General features: G+C 47.9%; 1 protein-coding gene across 5 annotated transcripts in view; it reads left to right on the top strand.

Annotated features, from left to right (window-relative positions):
* Positions 1–636: 636 nt before the first annotated feature.
* The window catches only part of GOLGA7B (golgin A7 family member B), a 33,311-nt gene continuing 13,024 nt past the window's right edge, over positions 637–20,923 (top strand). The window contains exons 1-2 of one of the 5 annotated variants that reach the window (XM_081074055.1): positions 637–727; positions 20,053–20,343. In XM_081074055.1, coding sequence (XP_080930181.1) covers positions 20,332–20,343 — 12 coding nt within the window. In that variant the 5' untranslated portion in view covers positions 637–727; positions 20,053–20,331. Of the gene's footprint in view, positions 813–925; positions 1,071–19,415; positions 19,472–19,627; positions 19,735–20,052; positions 20,344–20,923 lie in introns of those variants that run through there. The other 4 variants (XM_081074053.1, XM_081074054.1, XM_081074057.1 and 1 more) reach the window with 4 other exon arrangements.

The raw sequence follows: 20,923 nt of genomic DNA, 5'->3' as shown, positions 1-20,923 counted from the left end.
GCATTTAAAAAAATTTTTTAAAGTAGTTTTAAAAATTATAACATTATATGTGTTTAGTGTAACAATTCACACAAAGCAATTTCTAGAAGAAAAAAAGTCTTTCATCTGTTTCCCCACCCCCAACCTATACCTTTTCTAGTGGCTGGCCAGTGTTAACCCTTTGGTCTATATCCTTCCAAATATTTTCTAGGCATTTATATGGTTTTGAATTTTATTGTTTTACGTAAACATGTCGTACTATCCATATTATTTTGCTTTGAAATCTTTCTATCCATTTCTTGTGAATTTTGATTGTTTCCATAAATGTCTTGGAGCCAGGCTAAAGGTCCCTGGGACCTTCCGATCTGAGGTTGACTTTGTACTGTTTGATAAAAGCCTCAGGTATGGACAAGGCTGCTCTTGGATGGCTAAGTAATGAATGCGTTGTGATTTTCCTTTTGTTATCTGCATTTATAATTTTTTAAAAATAAAATGAATATGAATTGCTTTTATGATAAGAAAAATAAAGTAGGGAAGACGGATTGAGGTCCTGAAGGCCCAGTGCACAGCTTGTACCTTAATTTAGCACTTACTTCATTCTCCTTGTTGCATAATGAGTTGTTTATGTATTTGTCTCCCTTGAGGGCTGGCAGTGGCTTATTCTTCTGTTGCCCTCCCTACTCCTGCAGTGTGTGCCAGGCCCACAAATGGCTTCTCCAGGCTTGTGCCTGAGGCTGCAGAGGAGAAGGTGGGTTCCAAAGACCCCCATGTGCCCTCAGTTCAGGATCACAAAAGGACATGCATCTTCTCAGGGGCCAGGCCCTGGCTGGCTGGTAATGTTCCCTGCGGGGGGTGGAGGGGGTGGAATCTGGGTGTGCGTGTGGGTGGGAGGGGGGAGGGTGGAGTGAGCAGTTATTTATGTGGTCCCAGCCAGGGTGCCCGTGCTAGGCAGCACCCAGCTGAGGAAGTAATTAGAGTGCTGCCAGGAGCAGGAAGCAGGGAGAGGCTTGGAGGCTCCGGCTCCCTTTCCAGAGAGATATAAATAGCTAGTCTGTTGGCGGAGGTGGAGAGCAGTACACACAGGAGTAGAGGTGGGAGCAGCCAGCACCTAAGTGTGTGGGAGTGAGGGGTGGGGTTGGAGGGGGGACTGTCTTTTGGAACTTGTCTGTCTGTCAGTCTGGTTTGGGAAGGTGCAGGGGAGTCACACTGTCTGGCAAGGGGCTTGTGGAGACGGGCTGCCTGGCCAGGCACTCCACCCGCTGGAGTTCTCCCACCTGTCCCCAGCAAGGCAAGCCTGCCCACACTCAGGATCCTGCGTGGGGCTCAGACCACTAGTGGGGGTATCACAACAACCCCGCAGACCCTGCTGGTCCTGGCTTCCTGCCTCGACCTTGCCACCAGGAGCTATGAAGGGTTGGGATGGGATTCTGGAGCCCAGGATCTTTCATAGCATTTCTGCTGGTACTGGGCAACTCAACCTGACTCATCTGAAAACACTGTATAAATAACCTGGAGGGGAACCCTGGGCTGTCTGCCCCAGGGTCCCCCACACTCTGTGAGCAGGTAACAGGCTCCAAGGACCCCAGGGCTTCCCAGATGTCAGGACAGAGCCACCCCACCTTGGGGCCGGGGATTCTGGGAGGGTCGTCAGCTTCTGGAGATTGGTGTGGTAGTGATTCTGGGCCCCTCAGGAGTGCTCCTCTCAGCTATGATGTTGTCAACACCCCTGCCTTCTGTGGGTTGATTGGGGGTTTCTGGTTGGGAAAACTGCGCCAGAATGGGCTAAACTTGCTGGGGGCTCAGGACGAGTCCCTTTCCTCTCTGGGTCTCGGAACCCTCATTGGTAAAATGAGAAGGTTGAACTAGGTGAGTGATAAGGTCCTGTCGAGTGGTTCCATTTTTTCTTTCATCCACATTGTAGTGTGGATGAGTGCCTAGCCATTTCTGCAGTCACCATATGGGTATGTGCTGGGGGTGAGCGGCAGGAAGAGGAGCAGTGACCCACATCTGGAGCCCCGTGTGCTGCACAAGGAGAATCTCTCACTAGTCAGAGCCAGGTGGACACGGGAGCCTCCGGGCCAAGGGCAGCAGCTGAGAGGCCCGGGGTCTGAAGGGCATGCTGGGAAACGGCGTGATTATTGTTGCTGAAGAAGCAGAGGCATTTGATGGTGTCACCACCGCAGGCTGACTAGGACCTGGGAAGCTGATTTCAGCTTGGCATGTCCTCTTATTGCTGGAACCTTTGTAACTTGTGTGGTAGTGAGCTCCCTGTCTCTGAATGAACGTTCTTCTGTAAACATGAGGAGGAAGGGATCCCCACCCGGCGAGAAGCTATAGTTCAGTAGTTCCCAGCATCCCTGAGGAGTTTGTCAAGAATACGGATCCCCAAGTCCCCCGACCTACGGGGCGGCGCTAGGAGTCTCTGAGCGGCACGGCCCCATGTTGGCCTCCAGCTCCGTGATTCTGTGGTGCTGACCTCAGAGGGCTGGGGCTCAGAGGATCCCAGCTTCCCCTCCCCTACATGTGTAGGTTTTGAGCACTTGGCAATGATGTGGTGACAATAGATGAGGCTCAAACAACAACCTCAGGAGACCATGAATACAAGGCTTAGTCAGTTGACTTGGCAGCCATCACGGAACCTGGACCAGTGGCTTCCTTGGAGGCCATTGAAGAAACGGATGTCAGGTGTCATGATTTGGGGGATTCCTGTGCTGCAAGGGTTTTGGTATCTTTTGAGAGTAACAGAACCAGAGGGTCTCAGCAAGACACTGCTCTGTCAGCTGCTCCAGTTCAAAGTCTGCTCCTGACGAGGGGGAGCCTGGTACAGTAGGAAGACCATGGCCGCAGGCAAGTCCGCAGCTCTGGTCAGACCCCCTGCTCCTTCTCACTTACTGGGTGACTTTGAGCTAGTCCCTTACCCTCTCTGGGCCTCTTGTTTGTAAAATGAAGGCGTTGGACTTTCAAGTCCTCCCTGAGCTGTCATGTGACAGTACCTGGAAAGACCAGAAGCCAGGATAGTCACCTAGTTTCTGGCATCAAACACTGTTCTGACCTGTTTTGTTGCTGTGGAATCTCCCTTCTTCTTACTTTCCAAAGGAGCCCTGCTCATCCTTCCTGCCTTTAACTTCCCAGCATCTGCTGGAAGTGTGCCTGGCTTAGCCAATCAGGCAGGAAGGCCTGGCAGCAACGAGCCAAAACAGTTGGTGGGGGAGGGAAGTAGTGAGCATGTGGAAATAACCAGGCAGTGGGCACAGGCCAGGGACCACACATGGGGGGGGCTCCAAGATGAGGGACCAGGGCCGGGGGAGCCACCAGGAAGCTATGGCCTCCGCCTCAGAGCTAGGCTTCGGGCCAGAAGGGGGATTCCGGATTAATTACTACAAAAGTCCCCAAGGAGTATGAGGCATCCCAAAAGCACAATGGTGAAGTGTTAATGTCCAGGACACTTCTAAAGACACTCCTGGATCAGGGACAGGGGCACGCAAGGAGGCATTAGAGCCATCTCCGGAGGGCACACCTAAGGCCAGGCATGGCACTTATTGTTTCCAGCTCTTATAAAACCCATGAGAGGAGATGTCCTTTGCTCTGGGTTACGGATGACGATAGCAAGGCCCAGGTGACATACCGTGTTCACAGCCAGTGAGAGGCAGATCAAGATCGGAACTTGGGTTTGTTTGGCTGCTTCTAAAGTGCACAGGCCTCCCTCTATGTCATGCACCCCCTGTCAGGAGCGTCATTCTCCTAAACATGGTGGCACTCATCGGCCCAAGATTCTGCATAAATCTATCTCTGCATAAATCAGGTCAGGGATATATTCATGTAAGTGCACATGTATGAAAGAAATGTGAGTCAGCATAAAATTGCACTGGAGAACTTTGGAATATCCTAGGAAAACCCAATACAGTGTCTGCAGGGTTTGAACCTGAGGCGGGCCTGGTCGCAAACTTGATTCTTGGGGAAATGGAGGTGAATCAGCACTAGCCCCTGGTCTTGACCTTGGTGCTCAGGAGGCCAGCTGCAGGATTGTTACAATGCCTCCTATTTCTGGGGAGGAAGGTGTGAGCCACCATGCTGGAAGCAGTCAGAGATGACTCCCCTACCCTCAAAAGAGGCAGAGCTCAAGTTGTCTCTCGAAAAGTGAGTTGGAATTCGCGTGGCAGTTCGGAGGGGAGAACAGAGTTCCAGGCGTCTGGAACAACATATGAAAAAAGCTCAGAAGCCTGGGAGGGTGCTTGGAGTAAGGGAAAGTGGGAGTAGTTCTATGGGGCTGGAGGATGGGTGCAGGTGAGAAGTCAGGGTGCGAGAGACAGGGATGGATGGGTGAGCGGGGCCCGACAAGGGACAGGGGTGTCTGTGTGACTTTCGGACTTTGGCTGAGCCTGTTTCCTCAGAGGTAAAATGGGGAAAATAAGGCCATTTCTTTGTACAGGGGTGTCATGAGATTTAAATTAGGCAATGAAAATAGAATGGGTGGCACTGGGCTGACACAGATTTAATAACTGGTGTTGCTATTGTTGTTGGTGTGGTGATGCTAATAGCAATAATAGCTGGGCTTCCCAGTTCTCCTCTGGTCTATTTTTAACACAGAGGCAAGAGTAAGTCTGTTAAAACATGTGGAGATCATGTTCCTCCTCTGCTCATAAGCCTTTGGAGGTCCCCAAAACCACAGTCTCTGTAATAGTCTTCCAGCCCCGACATGACCTGACCCTCCTCTAACCTCTCTCTCCACGTGTCCGATGCCACTCCCCTTCCATCATTCTGTTCCAGCCACACTTTGCTATGCCTTGAACATGCCAGGTTACTCCTGCCTCAGGGCCTTTGCACTTGCTGTTTCTTTTTACTGGGATGCTTCTCCTCAGGTATCCACATGGCTGACTCCCTAGCCTCCTTGAGGTCTTCATGCAAATGTCACTGCCTTAGTAGGTCTTTGGCCAAGCTATCCCTCCTTCACGCCAGCACTCCCCACCTCTTTTCCCTCCTTTATATTCCTTCTCCGCATTGATCACCTTCTAACATACTATGTATTTATATAGCTTATTGCTTGTCACCCCTATTAGACTAGAAGCCCCATGAGGGCAGAGCTTTTTGTCTGTTTTGTGCTGTATCCCAGCACCTAGCTCAGAATGGGTGCTCCATAACATGTGTTGTTATTTTTATGTTATCATCTCCGGTGCATAGAGGGTAGCTTGGGCCCACCTTCCCCTGCTGGGTGTGGCCGGCCTGTGACCAAGGGCCTGCAAGCTCATCTTGCTTCTTGGGACAGGCATTTGCTCCATCCCTCCTGTCTCTTCAACAGGAGCCCAGGAGCTGCAGGCTTCCCACTTATTCCAAAACACAGCCCCTTCTGCTTGCTTCAGGGCTCCTTCCCCGGCAGGAAACTCGGTGAGTCTGGGTCAGGTGGATGGCTGGTAGCCTGTGTGCCCTCTCATCCCAGAGGCAGTTTCCTGGCTCCCAAAGTAGCCCAGTGCCTACATGGCCTGAGCTGGATTCTGGGAGCAGGGCCCCTGCTACAACCCTCCCCAGCAAATTGGAGCCCCATTCTGAGGCCTCTCCAAAGCTTCCATGACCTGCTCTTTCACGGTCCCTGGGCTGAGTCCAGGCCTGGGATGAGGGCACCACTCAGTCACTCCACTGGGTCAGGGTCCTCTTCCTTTAGGAGCACCTCCTGGAGCCATCCTCAGGACTATATATGCCCTGTCAAACGTCACACAGCTAGTAAGATGCTGAGCTGGGGTTCAAACCTGGATTTTTAACTCATCCCATGCTCTCTCCACTGTGCCCCACAAACTTGGACATGGACTGGAATCCAACCCTCTCTGTGCAAGTAACCATTACACCACACTGCCACAAACACCTCTTCCTCTCTTACACCTGACCCCAGCCTTGTGCAATGAGGCCACCATGCTTGTAGAGTTCTCCTGGGCTTCACATAAGATGGGCTTAAATGCCATTAGGAGATAGCACCCCACTCCTTCCATTAGGAAAGTGCTACCCAACCTCAAAGCTTTCACTGGGAAGAAGTAGTTCTTGCCAGTAAGCCTAAAATTCCCAGGGCTTCGTCTGATTCCATTGCACATATTACACCCTCTCATGTCATCTGCAGTGCTGCTCCTCTCTTGGAGGGCTTCACACCATTAGAGTCTTACATGCAATTATCCTGTTCCACTTAACTTGGCAAAGCCCAGAGTGTGGGTCTTTTCATCTGTTATAATTATTCCACTTCCCCTGTTCCTGCATTGTTTTTGATATTTCATCTCTGAGCATCCTCCAATTTCAGGGTATTTTTCTGGAATGGTGGTTGCCAAGAACCCAATGACGCAGTCAGGAAAGATCTCATTCAGAGCAGATAGAGGAAGGAGGCTCCCCACTGGGCAGCGTTGTGCCCAGCCTGCCAATACCAGGACCATCTGGAGTGTCTTCTCTTTCCAAATACCCAGGCTGCCCAGATACCAGTCTGAAGGCAGAGAAGGCTTACCAAACACTCTCCTCGGCACAGAGGGTGGACCGAGCCCTCTCTGAGCAGGAAGTGGCTTTAAATCTATCTTCATATCTCCCCTCTCAGCCTCCTCTCACCACCCTGGTCCAGATTTTTATTCAGTCAACAAACGTTTATTAAGCACCTCTACATGTCAGACCTAGACTAAGCATATCGGCCCCGTCCTAAAGGAGTTTATGTTCTAGGGCGTGGGAGAGACAAAAAACAAGCAAAGCAAGGCAAGGATGTCAGCAGGTGAAGCACGAGGCGCCAAAGTCAGAGCCCAGGCAAGAGGAGCTACCTGGAGTGAGTGGTCCAGGAGTGTCTCTGAGGAGTGGCATTAAAGCTGAGACCTGAAGGTGTGAGGACCCTGTCAGGAAAAGATGTGGGGAGGCAGATTTCTGGAAGAAGGGATAAGACGTGCAAAGTTCTGGGCAGGAGACACCAGAGGAAGGCTGGCATGAGCTGAGGTTGGCGGGGGAGGCAGAGCAGACCTGCAGGAGTTTATGCCTTGTTGCAAGTGTCTGGCTTTCCCACAGGCTCACTGTGTGACCTGAGCAAGTTACTGAACTTAGTTAAGGCTCTGTTTTCTCTGTGGTGGTATGGGGGTCGTAATTCTGCCTTCAGAAGCTTGTTAGGAGGCTCCGATGAGATCTAGGGAAAACACAGGGCAAACCTTCCATAATATAGGGAGCACTTCTTATTATTCTTATTTTCATCCCTACTTCCTCAAGGAAAAACGTCTCATACCTTCTCTCTCTCTCCATCCTACCTCTGTCCTCAATCCCTCCCTCTCCCAAATGTGGGGCTCTCCCAATTCTAACTGACATCCAGCTACAACTGGTCAGACTTAAGCCATAACAGGCCCATTTGGAGCTCTGCAGGCTCCAAATAGTGACATGATGGGAGGAGCTCCTGCCCTCACTGTGGGCTGGCACATGGGCCTTCATCTCACCTTGATTCTCTCTTCTTTCTTATGTTTAAATTGTTTTAATTATTTGGCAGCTATGAAAGTAATATTTCTGGAATATGTGTAAAGTATAAAGAATAAGAACACAGCGAACACCTTTGTACTCCCACTCAATAAGAATAAGAACGGTGCCTTCTCTTTTGAGTCTCCTGTGTACTGGTCCCTTTTTTTCCCTAGAGCTACCCACTTGAAATTTGTATATATATTCGCTTTTCTTAATAGTTTGCCATTTATGTTTATACACTTAAGTAACATTGTTTTAGTTTTTGTATGTTTTGGAATTGTTTTTTTTTTTTTTAGATTTTTATTGGGGAAGGGGAACAGGACTTTATTGGGGAACAGTGTGTACTTCCAGGACTTTTTTCCAAGTCACTTTGTTGTCCTTTCAGTCTTAGTTGTGGAGGGCATAGCTCAGCTCCAGGTTCAGTTGCTGTTGCTAGTTGCAGGGGGCACAGCCCACCATCCATCAACCTTGTGGTTGAGAGGACCCCCTCCAACCAACTGAGCCATCCAGGGGGCAGCTCAGCTCAAGGTGCCATGTTCAATTTTAGTTGCAGGGGGCGCTGCCCACCATCCCTGTGGGACTCAAGGAGTTGAACTGGCAACCTTGTGGTTGAGAGCCCACTGGCCCATGTGCGAATTGAACTGGCAGCCTTTGGAGTTAGGAACATGGAGCTCTAACTGAGCCACCCACCCGGCCCTGGAATTTTATATGAATGGAACCATACCACATATATTCTTCTGCCATTTGCCCTTTTAACGCAACATTATTTTTCTGAAATTTGTGCATATTTTTAATGCTGTATAGTATTCCTTTGTTGGAATAGATCTTGATTTAGTTATTCAGTCTCCAGTCTAAGAACAGTTGGGTTGTTTTCAGTGTTTTTTCTCTTACGAGCAGTGCTGCTATGATCATTCCTGTTCATAACTGAACACACACCTGCAATGGTATAATCTAAGAGTGGAATTGCTGGGAGTGTATGGGATCATGCTAAATTGTTTTCCAAGTAGCTGTGCCTGCTGATACTCCCATCCTCAGTATAGAAGTCATGTTGCTCCACAGCCTGCCCGGGGCCTGCTTTGTAAGTCATTGTAAGTTTTTCTGATCTAAAAGGTGGCATCTCATTGTGTTCTTTCTTGATTTTCTAGTGTATTCCCCAAAGCAGACATTTTTGGCTTTGCTAAAGGCTGAGGTTAGTTACTCTTTCCTCTTCAGAATCTCTTTTCATGCCCACGTGCACACTTTTTGCCTGTGGCACAGAAGGATACAACCTTCCGCTTCTCTCAAACATGGTCCTTTTCTTTCTCCTTCCCTGCCTTTATTTATTTATTTATTTTTTAATCACCTTCAGTATCCCTCTGTCTATGATTTCCAGATTTTGTAAATGAGTTGTGTTGGCAGAAAATGTTGGTCACATACCCAATCTCTGACTATTTTCAACCTCTCTTCCTGGGCTCCCTCCTTCTATAGAATCTGAAAATGCTAAATGCTTTCCTGGCTTCCCTTGCAGCTAGAAGTGGCCATGTTCTGGCTAATGAGATATAAGAGGAAGTCTGCTAGGAGGCTTCTAGGAGATCTTCTTGAAGATTTATCTCGTTAAGAAAAGGAAGTAAGCTCTCTCCCTTCCTTCTTGCCATGGATGTTTATATATGAGAATATGATGTTTGGAGCTGTAGCAGCCATCTTGAAACTATGAGGCAATAAGTCTGAGGATGAGAAACAAATGTGTTTAGGATGTTGTAGGGAAAGGATGGAAAAAGCCTGGGTTCTTAGGAATATTGCAGAGCCATTGATCTAATCACGGAGCTCCCACACTCCAGGCTTTTAGTTATGTTAATTAAATTATCTTGATCAAATCATGTTAATAGGATAATTTTTTGCAGCCCAAACATCTGATTGATAGGCATGTTTTTGTGTGAATTTTCCTCTCTTGCTTTTTTTCTGTTATTCTATTCAGTAGCTTCTTTTGTACTCCTCAAATTGTACTCTGTAAAGATTCAGTAATGTAATTCCTGCCACTCCAATTGCTCTTGAACTTTCAATAATACTTGACACTGTTTATCCACCTTTCCAGAGGGCTTTGCCTCCTTGGGATTCTGTGATGAATATGCCAGGGTCCTGGGTCTCCATCTGCCATCCTCTCTTCTTGAAATGACTTCTCACCATGAGCTACCCTTGCTAAACACCTGCTACAGACTAGTAGTCAAACTTGGCTCTTTCTAGGGGGTCATTTTATTTACTGCTTACAAAAATGCTTCAACTTAGGTATTATTATCACCCCCACTTTACAGATGTGGAAGCTAGGCTCCATGAGGTTAATTCAGTTGCCCAAGGCCACTCAGTTAGTAAGTGACACAGCCAGACTTGACGCCAGGTATCTCTGACTTTAATTGCACCATCTTGCCCAAGGCTAAATGGTTGGTCCTTGTCTCATAGCTCTTTTGGGAGAGGGCTCTCAAGGTCAAGGGACCCATTCTTATGACACTTACTATTACTTTTCTAGAGAGACCTTCCAAGTCTTAACTCACAGTCTTGCATTGTCCCCTTAGTCCAAAAAAAAAAAAAAAATCACTGAAGCTTCTTCTATCCCTTACATTTGGCATGCATAGAATTACTGAATCTGCCTTTGTGCTTTCTAACCATGGCGTCTCCCCGCCATGGAGATGGATGGACAGTCCTGCAGCCTCTTTGTCTACCCCTCCCTTCTTCACCTCATGTACTCAGTCAGAAGCAGCAGCCTGTAGCGACTCCATCCATGTTTCTTGAGCCTGTCCCTTCGCCCTCATGCCTAGGCAGTGACCCACGTGCCTCCCACTCACACCATCTGGTCTAGCACAAGAGCTTGCTTCCTGTTCTTCCTGCTTCAGCTCCTCTCCTCTAAGCCATCCCTGAAGTGCTCCCAGGTGACCGGTTCCAGTACATTGCTTTCCTTATGCCCTCACTGTTTTGGCTCTCTCACAGGCTCCTGTTGCCTCACTTTAATGGCTTTTCATTATCTGGCTCCAGCCTGGTTTCTCTATGGAGCAGTTCAACTCAGCCAGCATGGTTTGCTGTTTCAGAGATATCTTCCCCTTCCTTAACTTCTAGCTGCCCGTTTGCCCAACCCTGCCTGTCCTCCTCCTCTAAGTTTCAAACACCTCATCTTTCAGAAACCTCCTGTTGTCCCTTGGGCCGGGGGAAGACTCCAGTCACCAGACCATGGGGACCTCTCCCTCCTTAGCTTTCCCACAACAGTCATTTTGTCTGTGGGGCTCTGGGACATCTGCCAGTTGCTCACTGTGTCATGGTGTCACAGTGGTTTCCTGAGTAAGACTGTAAAGTCCTTTATGTTTGGAACCATGCGTCTCCTTGACTGAGGCTCAAGGTTGGAGAACTGAACGAAGACATTCCCTTTTCTGGAAGTCACCACACCTTCCTGTACCAATATTGATGAGCACCTACTGTGTCCCAGGTACTATTCTGAGCACGAGGAATGCAGTTGAGGAGACAAAGTTCTTGCCTTCAAGGGGCTCATGGTCTAATAGGGAAGACAGACAACTACATTTTAGAAAGTATGATTGTTTGGTGGGGCAAGTATCGGGTGCTCGTAATAGCAGCTCCTAACTATAGCTAAAGTACCAGGGAAGGCTTCCCCAAGGAAGTAAATTTTATTTCATAATTTTACAAGTCTCAGATTTCTAGTATTGGTTTCAACACAGCATCACATTTTAAGAAATATAATCAGAACAAACGAAATGCAGGGAAAAAAATAAAAACTGTACTTACTCAAGGAAATAAACTTTTAATTGGGATCTGAAGAGATTTATCCAAGTGACAAGGAGAGAAAGAGCATCCCAGGCAGAGCATATATGAAGGAAGGCTCAAAAATGATACAGAGCATGGCACACTTGAGGGACGGAAAAGCAGACGTCCAGTCTGGCTGTGGCTGGCATGGAGGGTGTGAAGGAGAGAAGTGGGAGAAGGGGCTGGGAGCCATACGCAGGGGCCAGGTGGGCTGCACCCACGAGAAAGAGGAGCCCAGGGTGTTGTGTCCTTGGTGAAGAGAGGCGGATACATTTGAGGGAAAGGAAGCTATAGATACAGAGAAACATCAGGGGGCCCAGAAGGAGGAGTCGTTGATATGGAGGCAGGGAATGGAGAAGGGGCTGGCAGAACTCTGAAGACTATGTAAACATTCCAATCACTGGACGCTGGCCTGTGACCTGGCCAATGGGCAGGAATTCCAAAAGCTCTAGAGGAGTTTACCACACAAAGCACGGTAAGATAAAAGCCATGAGATGTGCCTATAAAGTTGTGTTGGGAGTGGGGTGGTTCCAGAAAGACTTCCTGGGACTGATGGGTTTTGAGATGCATCTGGAATGTGGGATTCATAGTGCTGAATCCCAGCACTATGGGATTGGCTCAAGATGGCATTTTCTCCTTCCCCCCAGTACCCAGTGCTCAGCCCTTGGCTAACGGCCTCTAGCTCTGGGGCCCATGGTGACTGTTACCCCTGGAGGAGGCACCCTGCTGCCTCTCCTTCCACAGCAGGAGCTGTCTTTGGGAGATTGGGGTTCACACAGGCCACCTCCTCAACATTTGTTTCCTACCCAGCCTCTACCAACCTAAGCAAATAGCCGCTTTCTTTCCAATGCAATTGGACCAACACGCAAAGTCAGTTAAGTGGGTCTGAACTGAGGTCTTTCTCTATTATAGCACCCCCCCATCAACCAGAAGAACTTTGAATCCACAAAATAAAATTTTCATTTATATTCATTCCTTCTCACAGAACAGATCAGATGTATAATGGCCGGTTCTAACACAGTCTCAAGGAAACCTGCTTATTTCTCTCCGTTTTCCAGAGAAGTTGGTCTTAATTAATTCAACAAATACTTATTGAACCAGACATTATTCTAGGCATCTGCGATACCAGGGAACATAACAAAGATCCCTGCCCAAGTTTACAATTTAGCAGACAAAATAAGCAGAAGGATAAATAAATCAGTGATATTGTTGCTAGAAAATGTGGTGACTGCTACAGAAAAGAAACAAGAAGGGAAACTGAACGAGAAGTTCTCTAGTCCCCTGAGCCAGCCTACCTTAGTAGGAAGGAGCACAGAGAGACTGAGAGAGAGAAGGAAGAGATAGGACAGGCCTTCTGTTTTTCACTATAAGACCTCCCTAGTTGGAATTTTAAACTAATTGCATGTATTTGACAACATTCAAATAGTGCTGTAACTATGTCAGGAGGTGAGGGTGGCAGGGTGAGCTAAGTCCTCTGTCACTGCGGAAAACAGGGAAAGGTTTCTAAAGTTAAATCAAGAAACAGAACGACAGGCATAACCATTTAGCAATGTACAGAAAACTATCAGAAGAATTTAAATCAGATAAGGCCCAAAGAGTGAAAAGTCATTTCTTCTAGGGGAGAAATGACTGATGGTATGAAGGCGTAGAATAGAATAGGCAGGGGACTCTTGCCTTTTATTATAAGCCTTTTGGTTTGGATTTTCAAAATCATAGGCATGTGTTACTTAGATAATTAAAAAAACCCACATTCTACTGAGCCCTAGGTGGCCCATGAAGGGGTGTCTTAGGGGCTTCTGTAAGGAGTAAGGGGGTGGTAGAATAGGAAGTTCTGCCTCCCTTCATCCAAATCCACTTCTATATTTGTTCTATATATCTGACTTTCATGAAAGATTTTGTTTGAATAAAGGGTTTTGCAGATGAAATTGGTTTGAACTCCATGATCCCTTTTAGCTCTCATAATTAACGATGCTTTATAAACACCTATTACCCTTTGTGCTCATTCCAGTTTGCTTTCTCAGAGAACTTCCATCATTTAGTCAGAAGTCTTGCAGTCTTCTCCCAGTTGGCTATGGTTTGACGTGATTGGTGAGTTTGTTGCCAGTTTTCTTGGTATGGAAGTGCGACCCTGCAGTCAATTATTTGATGATTGCTACTCCAGAGTGCCTCTGGAGTCACTGTTAGAACAGAGGCATGTGCCTTTGGGGATTCTGCTGGCCTCTAGCACAGTGGCTGTTGTAACGACAGGTAGTATTTTGGCTAATAGTCCCCTGATGTCATCCCAGTAGCTGCACTTTCTCCTGGGGTAGCTGTGAATTATAGAAACTTGCCTCCCACTCCACTTCCTCTAGAAGAGAGAGAGAGAGAGAGAGAGAGAGAGAGAGAGAGAGAGAGAGAGAGAGAGAGATGAAAAGAGACTATGAATGAAATTCAGAAAGGGAGGCAACCTCTCGTTAGCTTAGTCACCTCTTAGGGACTCCTTTTCCAGACATGTGTCATGGTCTGCCTGCCCTGGTACTATTCTTAGGGTGGGTCCCCTCCATTCATGTTTCTGGGGCCTTGGCAATCATCCCTGTTGCTGCCCGGCAGCTGCTTTCTTGAGTTCGAGGTTCCAGAGGCTCTGCGTTTCTAGGCAACGTTCATGCCTTCTTGGCTTTGCACACCTGTCCCTTTTTCTGCTGTTTGGGGACATGACACTAGTCCTTGAAGTCCAAGCTCAAATGTCATGTAGTTGTAAAGCCTTTTCTGGACCCCAGCTCTGAGGCAGCTACCTCCACCATAGCACTTAGCAGAGCCTGAGCACCACTTGATTGTATTTTGGTGTTCTTGGGGGTTTGGAAATATCCCGTGGTCATCTTCCTGTCTGGCATACAGTAGATGTTCAATAACTGCTCACAGAGCTTAACGAAGCATGTTTGCTCATCTTTTCTGTGCTTTAGGAAATCTTGCTGGGCCTGAAAGAGATTTCACTGTGGGAAGAACTCCAGCACGGCATCTCTATAAATCGTTTCCTGTTTTCTTCTTGAAAAACCAGATTCGGAAGAGTTAGGTGACCTCTAGAGAAAGCTTCCCATGCTTGGAGGGATCCTATCTGGCGAGGGAGAATTATTGCCACCATTTTATAGAGCAGACAACTGAGGCTCAGAGAGATTGAGACTTGCTGTTGAGCACATAGTGAATAGTAGAGCAAGAGGTTGAAATCTATGTCACCTGACTCCAGGGACAGTGTTTCCTACCACACACTTCCTTCCTAGGAGCCCCGCAGTTGCCCGCAGATGACACCATTTAACTTTCCAGACCACAATCTCCCCCTCAAGCATTCATGCAATTGTTTTCCTTCTAGACCCAAGTGCTGAGAATGTCCCTGTCTCCCCTGCTTTTTCTTCATTTCTTTGATATTTGCCAGCCTTTTCCCTGTCTCCTCTGCAGTTTATAGTTCATTTTTCTCTCATATCGTTCCAGATATCATGATTTCCAAAGATTTCAATTGGTTTATGTTTCTGTGGTCTTTCTTTGTTTTTTGGGGGTGGGGGAGAGACTTTCCAGTGCAACTGTAGATTGGAGGGTGAGCGCAGTGAATTTGTTAGTGGATCTTTGATGTTATTTTGTGGGCGAACTCATTCATTTATGACGAAAACGTCAAAGAGCTAGGCTCTTGCAGAGCACGGGTTGGCCCCAAGGCAGGTGGGTAATAGCGATTAGTTAGATTAAATCTCAGTGTCTCCTCTTGCCTCAAGAGTGCAAGTCCCAGTGATTGGAGTGTGGGAACATTCCATCCTGTATCATCCCGTCATCCTGTAGCCTTCCTTCCTGTAGCCTGGAGTCGGCACAAGATGAAACTCTCCCCCCCTGAATGTGGATCGTTCCCCCTGGCCTCCACTTTGATGCCTTCAAGCCTTGAGGTCTGCTGAGATTGTTATAATAACCCTGGAGGCAATACAGCGATAAAAGGCTGAGGCTTGTAAAGGCTCTCCAGTCAGAGAAGCTGGCTATTAAAAGGGATCATTCATTCTTACGTGGATGATCTCAAGTTTCTCTCTAGAGTCCTAATCTTGTCATTTCAATGGGCAGGAGAACTCTCTTTGGGCTTCATAGGAAAGCGCCAACACCATGTTTGGCCATAGCAAGCTCTCCATACATAGCGGCTGAATGAACTTGTGAAGAAACGTCATGATGCATGAAATGTCTGGCTAGTTGAAGTGGAGTAAGGAGCAGAGCTCAGGTCTTTGCGTATATTCCAAAATCTCCTAACTTACACATGCGGTCATTTACTCTGCTTCTTCCGTGGTATGGATAGTGGAAAATTCTCTGTTCTCCTCTCCAAAGCCATCCCATCCATGTTTGCCCTAGATACCACCCTCTGCTGACCAATTAAGGGCTTGCTTCTGCAATGAATCCCGTTTTTGCTGAGCCAGCAACTCTCTGCTTGATTACTCCTATGAGCGCACAAACAAGGCCTGATGTCTCCCATCTTAAAAGATCCTCTCTTGCTCCTACTTTGCCCTCAAGTTGCCACACTACTCTTTGCACCCCCTTTACAGCAAAATGCTTCTGAAGAGCTGTCTATACTCTCAGTATCTCTGCTTCCTCTCCTCCATTCTAACTCTCGAACCCACTGTAATCAAGATCTCGTCCCCACACTCCACCAAAACAGTTCTTATTAAAGTCACCAGTGACCTTGTTGCTGCTGTGTGTGAAAAAGGGGCCACATACTAAATCTGACAAGCTTAGGGGAGGCCCACATGGTGGGCATTACAAACCCAGAGGCCAAAAGTAATTACATAGGATGGCGTGAACATAAAAATCCCTAAAAACGGTCACGATGGATAGTCACATCCTAGGCCTGTAGCTTCCTTAAATATCTTTGTGCAGCTGAGATACCTTGGAAATGTCAGAGTAATTTTCTTTTCCAGGCCCCTCAAAGGCACAACTGCTGAGACCATATTATCTTGTTGCCCACATATCATCTCTATGTACTGTAAATATTAACTATTCTGTACCTACCAATGTAAAGGAAGTATGTGTCTCCATTTTGCTTTTTATCCAATCGCAGAGATTTCCCTGCTTTGCTTTCTCCCACCTCCCTAATCTATCAGCAATGAATTTCATGTAACCTTCCTTACGACTCCGCCTTAGATTCTAATGTATGAAATAAGCTGCAAAACTGCCATTACCTGGAGCATTTTCTCAATCTGTTGAGCTTTTGCTTCCCAATAGTTGTCATTAGTTTGGCTCAAACTCTTATGAGACTTTTTCTTAGGCTGGATATTCTTTTGTTGACACTGCCAAGTTCAGTGGTCATTTCTCTGTCCTCATCTTATTCTACATGTGAGCAGGACTGAGCACAGCAGGTAAGGCTCTGTTACCAGGTTTCTTGCTTGGCTCCAGGACACCACTCCCTCTTGGATCTCCTCCTACTTCGCTGGTTACTCCTTTCAGTCTCCTTTTGTCTTCCCAACCTGCAAGTAACAAAGTGTGCAGAATCAGTTCTTGGACAATTTTTGTAGCTATACCCATTCCATAGATGATCTCATCAAGTCCCATGGTTTTAAATGTCATTCACATACTGATGACTCCTGAAGTTATATTTCCAACCCTCTACCTCTCTCCTGAATCTCAACTACCTACTCTACTTACATGCATATCAAACTTCAAACCTACATCAACTAAAAACATCCAAAGCTCTGTATTCTCCATCCCTACTCATCCCTTAGTCTTTCCTGCTCAATAAATGGCAACTCCTTCCGGTGGCTCAGATTTCACAACTTGGAGTCATCTCTGATTCTGTTTCATACCATAACCCCAATCTATTCACAGATCCTGTTGGCATTACCATCAAATTATATCTAGGGTCTGGCCACTTTTCATCACCTCCACTACTCCTACCCTAGTCTAAGCCACTACCATATCTTGCCCAGACTACTCTAATGACCTCTTTATTTGTCTTATTTCTTCTATCCTTGCCTTCCCCAATCCTAGCATCCAGAATAATCTTTTAAAAACTGCAATTAGATAATGCCAAGCCCCTACTTTAAATCATCTCACTTGCTGAATGGAATCCAAAGTCCTTATTAGGGGCTGCAAGCACGTTAGCACCTGGCTTCTCCTGTCTCTGTGATCTCACTCCCATCTCTCTTCCCCTTGCCCGCTCCAGTCTAGTTACGGGTCTCCCTGCTATTCTTTGAACAGGCTAAACTCACTCCTGCTTCAGGGCCCTTGTACTCTGTCCTTTAATTTTTGTCACTCTTCCCTCTGGTATCGGAGTGTTAAGTTCTCTCACTTCTTTCAGGCCTCTTTTCAAACTTCACTTTATCAAAAAGGCTTTCCCTGACTGTTCTTTCTAAAATACCATCGCACACACACACACTCTCTCATTACCATACTTTACTTTTCGTCCTAGGAATGATCATACTTTGACGTATTCTATACTATTTGCCAATCTGTTATTGATGGTTACCCCCATCAATACAGAGGGTGCCAAAGAATGTATACACATTTTAAGAAAGGAAAAAGCTGTATTAAAATTGTAATACTCAATATATACCGATAACAAAAGAAGAATACAAATCACGTTTGACTTCTGCAATTACAAGAGGTGCTCAAAGTGGTTACTCTCAGCATAGTTTTAATACAGTTTTTTTCCTTTCTTAAAATGTGTGTATATATATATTTGGCACCTTATGTATGTAAATTCAATAAGAACAGAATCTTTATACATTTAGTCATTGCTGTATCCCAAGCTCGTAGAAGAGTGCCTGATACATAGTACTTGTTCAACAAATATACATTCAATGAATGGATTTATTAAATAAACTTACCCAGGTCTCTTGCCATCAGGTGAAGAGTGTGGTTTCCAGATGGTTGTCCAATTAATATGATCAAAATCCAGTGTGAGAAACCAGGAGAGGTGTACGTAGAGATCATTAGATTACGCATTTATTTATTACCAGTGGTCCATCATGGGATACACAGTTATTTTCAGTGTGCTCCTTGATGCCAAATCATTTGTCAAACTCTAAGGTGGAACAAAACATCTGCCACGAACTACTTTGGCATGTCATATATTCTCGGGGACTCAATGTGTTCATCTGGGAATACACAACAGGAGAAGCGTTTACTGCTCTGCTAGTTTATGGTCTAGCAGATGCCGGAGGGAGGCAGTACAGTCTGGAAGATCAACCACACAGGCCCTGGTTTTTGACAGCCTGTGTTTGACGCCTGTCTCCATTCCTCTTCGCATGTGACATGACCCTGGGCAACTTACTCAGCTTCCTCCTTTGTAAAGTGGGAATAATAAAAGTACATAGTAGATGGTTTGGCACATAGTAAGTGCTCAATCAATGTTGGCTATTAAAAATGAAAGGTTCTAGGGGCAAGTTCTGAGGGGTCATTGCTATTAATGTGTTTTACAGGCAATAACCTATCCTAGAATATTAGATGATATGACATCTTTAAAGGTGTGATAATAATATTGTGAGTAGGTAGGAGAATGTCCTTATTCTTAGGTGATGCATGATGAAGTGTTTCAGAATAAAATCTCACAATATCTATCACTTACTTTCTAGTAATTTAGCCAAATCTATCTCTGTGTTCTACATCTTATGTATCAAGCAAATATGGCAAAATGTTAACAACTGTTGAAGCTAGGTGGACAGTATAGTTGTGTTAGTCTTTCAACTTTTCTATATGTTTAAAAATTTCAAAATAAAAGGTTGAAGGGAAAAAAAAAAGGAAGACAGGGCTCTGGAAATAGTCTGGTGAAATCCAACACTCATTTTACAGAAAGAAGCTCAGATGTGAAGCATTTGCTTCAGGTCATACAGCCAGCAAAGTCTGAGTCAGAGCCCAGGTTCCTGGCTGCCCGCCTCTCCTTTTGTGTAGGTGGCTGTTTTTGACCCTAAGGCAGCAGTGAGCGGCTGCGGGCCACACCCAGCTTCCCCTCAAAGCGAACAAGGGGTATCATGGGTGTGTAAAAAAAGCACCTGTGTTGATGTTTCCTTTTTGTTTATTAAGCAAATAGAGAAGTGATCTGGTAAGAAGGCGTGATGTCGAAAATGTGGAAGCAGCACCAGGGCCAGACCTGTCATCCTTGGAGAGTGGGCATACCAGTTTGGCACCATCTGCTTGTGGGTTTTGAGTGGTGCTGTGTGTGTAAACTGGGATTTCAGAGGAGAGAGGAAAGGGGGGTGGGGCCAGGGCCAGGAAGAGCAGCAAGGAGAGCCTGGCTTCGATCCTGGAACTTCCTGAAAGAAGGGACCCTAGGGTATCCTGGGGATGAAATGCGGGCGTATTTAAAGAAGGGACATGAGTCTCTGCGGTCTGCAGCCTCCTCGTCTAGCTAATAGGTTTCAAGGCAGTGCAAAGGAGAGAGGTAGAGGAGGGAACGTCCGTGCAGGCCTGGGGAGGGGGGCACAGAGAAGAAACAGGAGAGGAAGAAGAAAAAAATATACGGAAGAGGCAGCCTGGCCCACCGTGGGGGAGGGGTGTAGGAAAGGTAAACAGGCCGCAGCCGGGGGCCTGAGCGAGGTGAGGACCCTCAGCCTCCGCAGGCTGCATTGTCTTGCCCCAGAACCGTGCTGCCGCCCTATCCTCGTTGTGTCAGTCCCCGGAGGCGGCTGCAGCGAGAGCGCGAGCTCCAGGCGCTCTTACTAGGGGGAAGGGCGGGCAGGAGAGGCGGGGCCTGCAGGCGGGGCGGGAGGGGATCCTCTCCGGCGGGCGGGCGGGCGGGCGCTGGAGTCTGGGGGCCGCGCTGCCCCCGCCGGGTCCGCGGAGCCGCCTGGCCCCTCCTCCCCCGCCGCCCCCACCCCTGCCGCCCGCTGTCAAAGAAAAACTCGGCCGTTGCAGGACCAGTGGCAGCCGGCGATCCCGGCGAAGAGCCCCGGGCGCGGCCTCGCCGGCCCGCAGCAGCACCGCGGACAGCACAGCCGCCGTCCCCAGGACCTAGGCGCCGAGGACCCCCGGCCTCCCCGCGCCCGGGCCCGCGGCGTCCGCAGCAGCACCGCGGACAGCGCCCGGGCCCCATCTTGTCGCCGCCAGCCCACCTACCCCCCGAGTCAGCACCGTGGACAGCCCCCCCATCGACTGGCCCCTCCGCAGGCTCGGAGCGCTCAGCGCCCCCGGAACATGGCCACCGAGGTAGGGGGCGAGCACCCGGGCCTCCGGCAGTGCCCGACTGCGGAGGGAGCAGATCCCCGCTAGGGGCGTACTGGGCGGGAAAGGAGATGGGGTGGGGGTGAGGGGGGAGGGGCAGGGTGGGAGGAGGTGGATTCCTGGGTAGGGTCCGGCGGGAAGGGGTGGAAATCCGAGTGGAAGGGTGGAAGAGAGAGGCTTCTCGTAAGAGCCATCTCATCCCGGGCGTGTCAATCTTCCCTATCTAAGTCCTGAAGCTTGTCCGTGCCACTTGTTGGCACTAGCGCAAGGGTTGCTCCAGGGCCTCAGCTGGGGTTTCCCTGCCCCCTGGACCCCCAATCCTGAAACCTCGTCCCTACAGGGTCAGAAATGAGCCTGCGCCTGTTTTAGGAGAGGGAATGCGGCTGGCTGCTATTGCTGTGTGGTGCAGCCATCCAGCTTCTGAGCCCAGAAACCTGGCTAAGGGATGACAGACCTCCCACCACATCAGCATTTCCTTCTGGGGGTCGGAAGAGGACAAGGAATCCTTAGGCCCAAACCCCAAATGGTTGGGTTGTAATGAGCTGCCTGCACCAAGCCCCACGTT

This window comes from Rhinolophus hipposideros (genome assembly GCF_964194185.1).
Source record: "Rhinolophus hipposideros genome assembly, chromosome: 15".
NCBI lineage: Eukaryota > Metazoa > Chordata > Mammalia > Chiroptera > Rhinolophidae > Rhinolophus > Rhinolophus hipposideros.
Note: the sequence above shows the minus strand (reverse complement) of the source record. Positions and strands in the feature narration are given on the sequence as shown.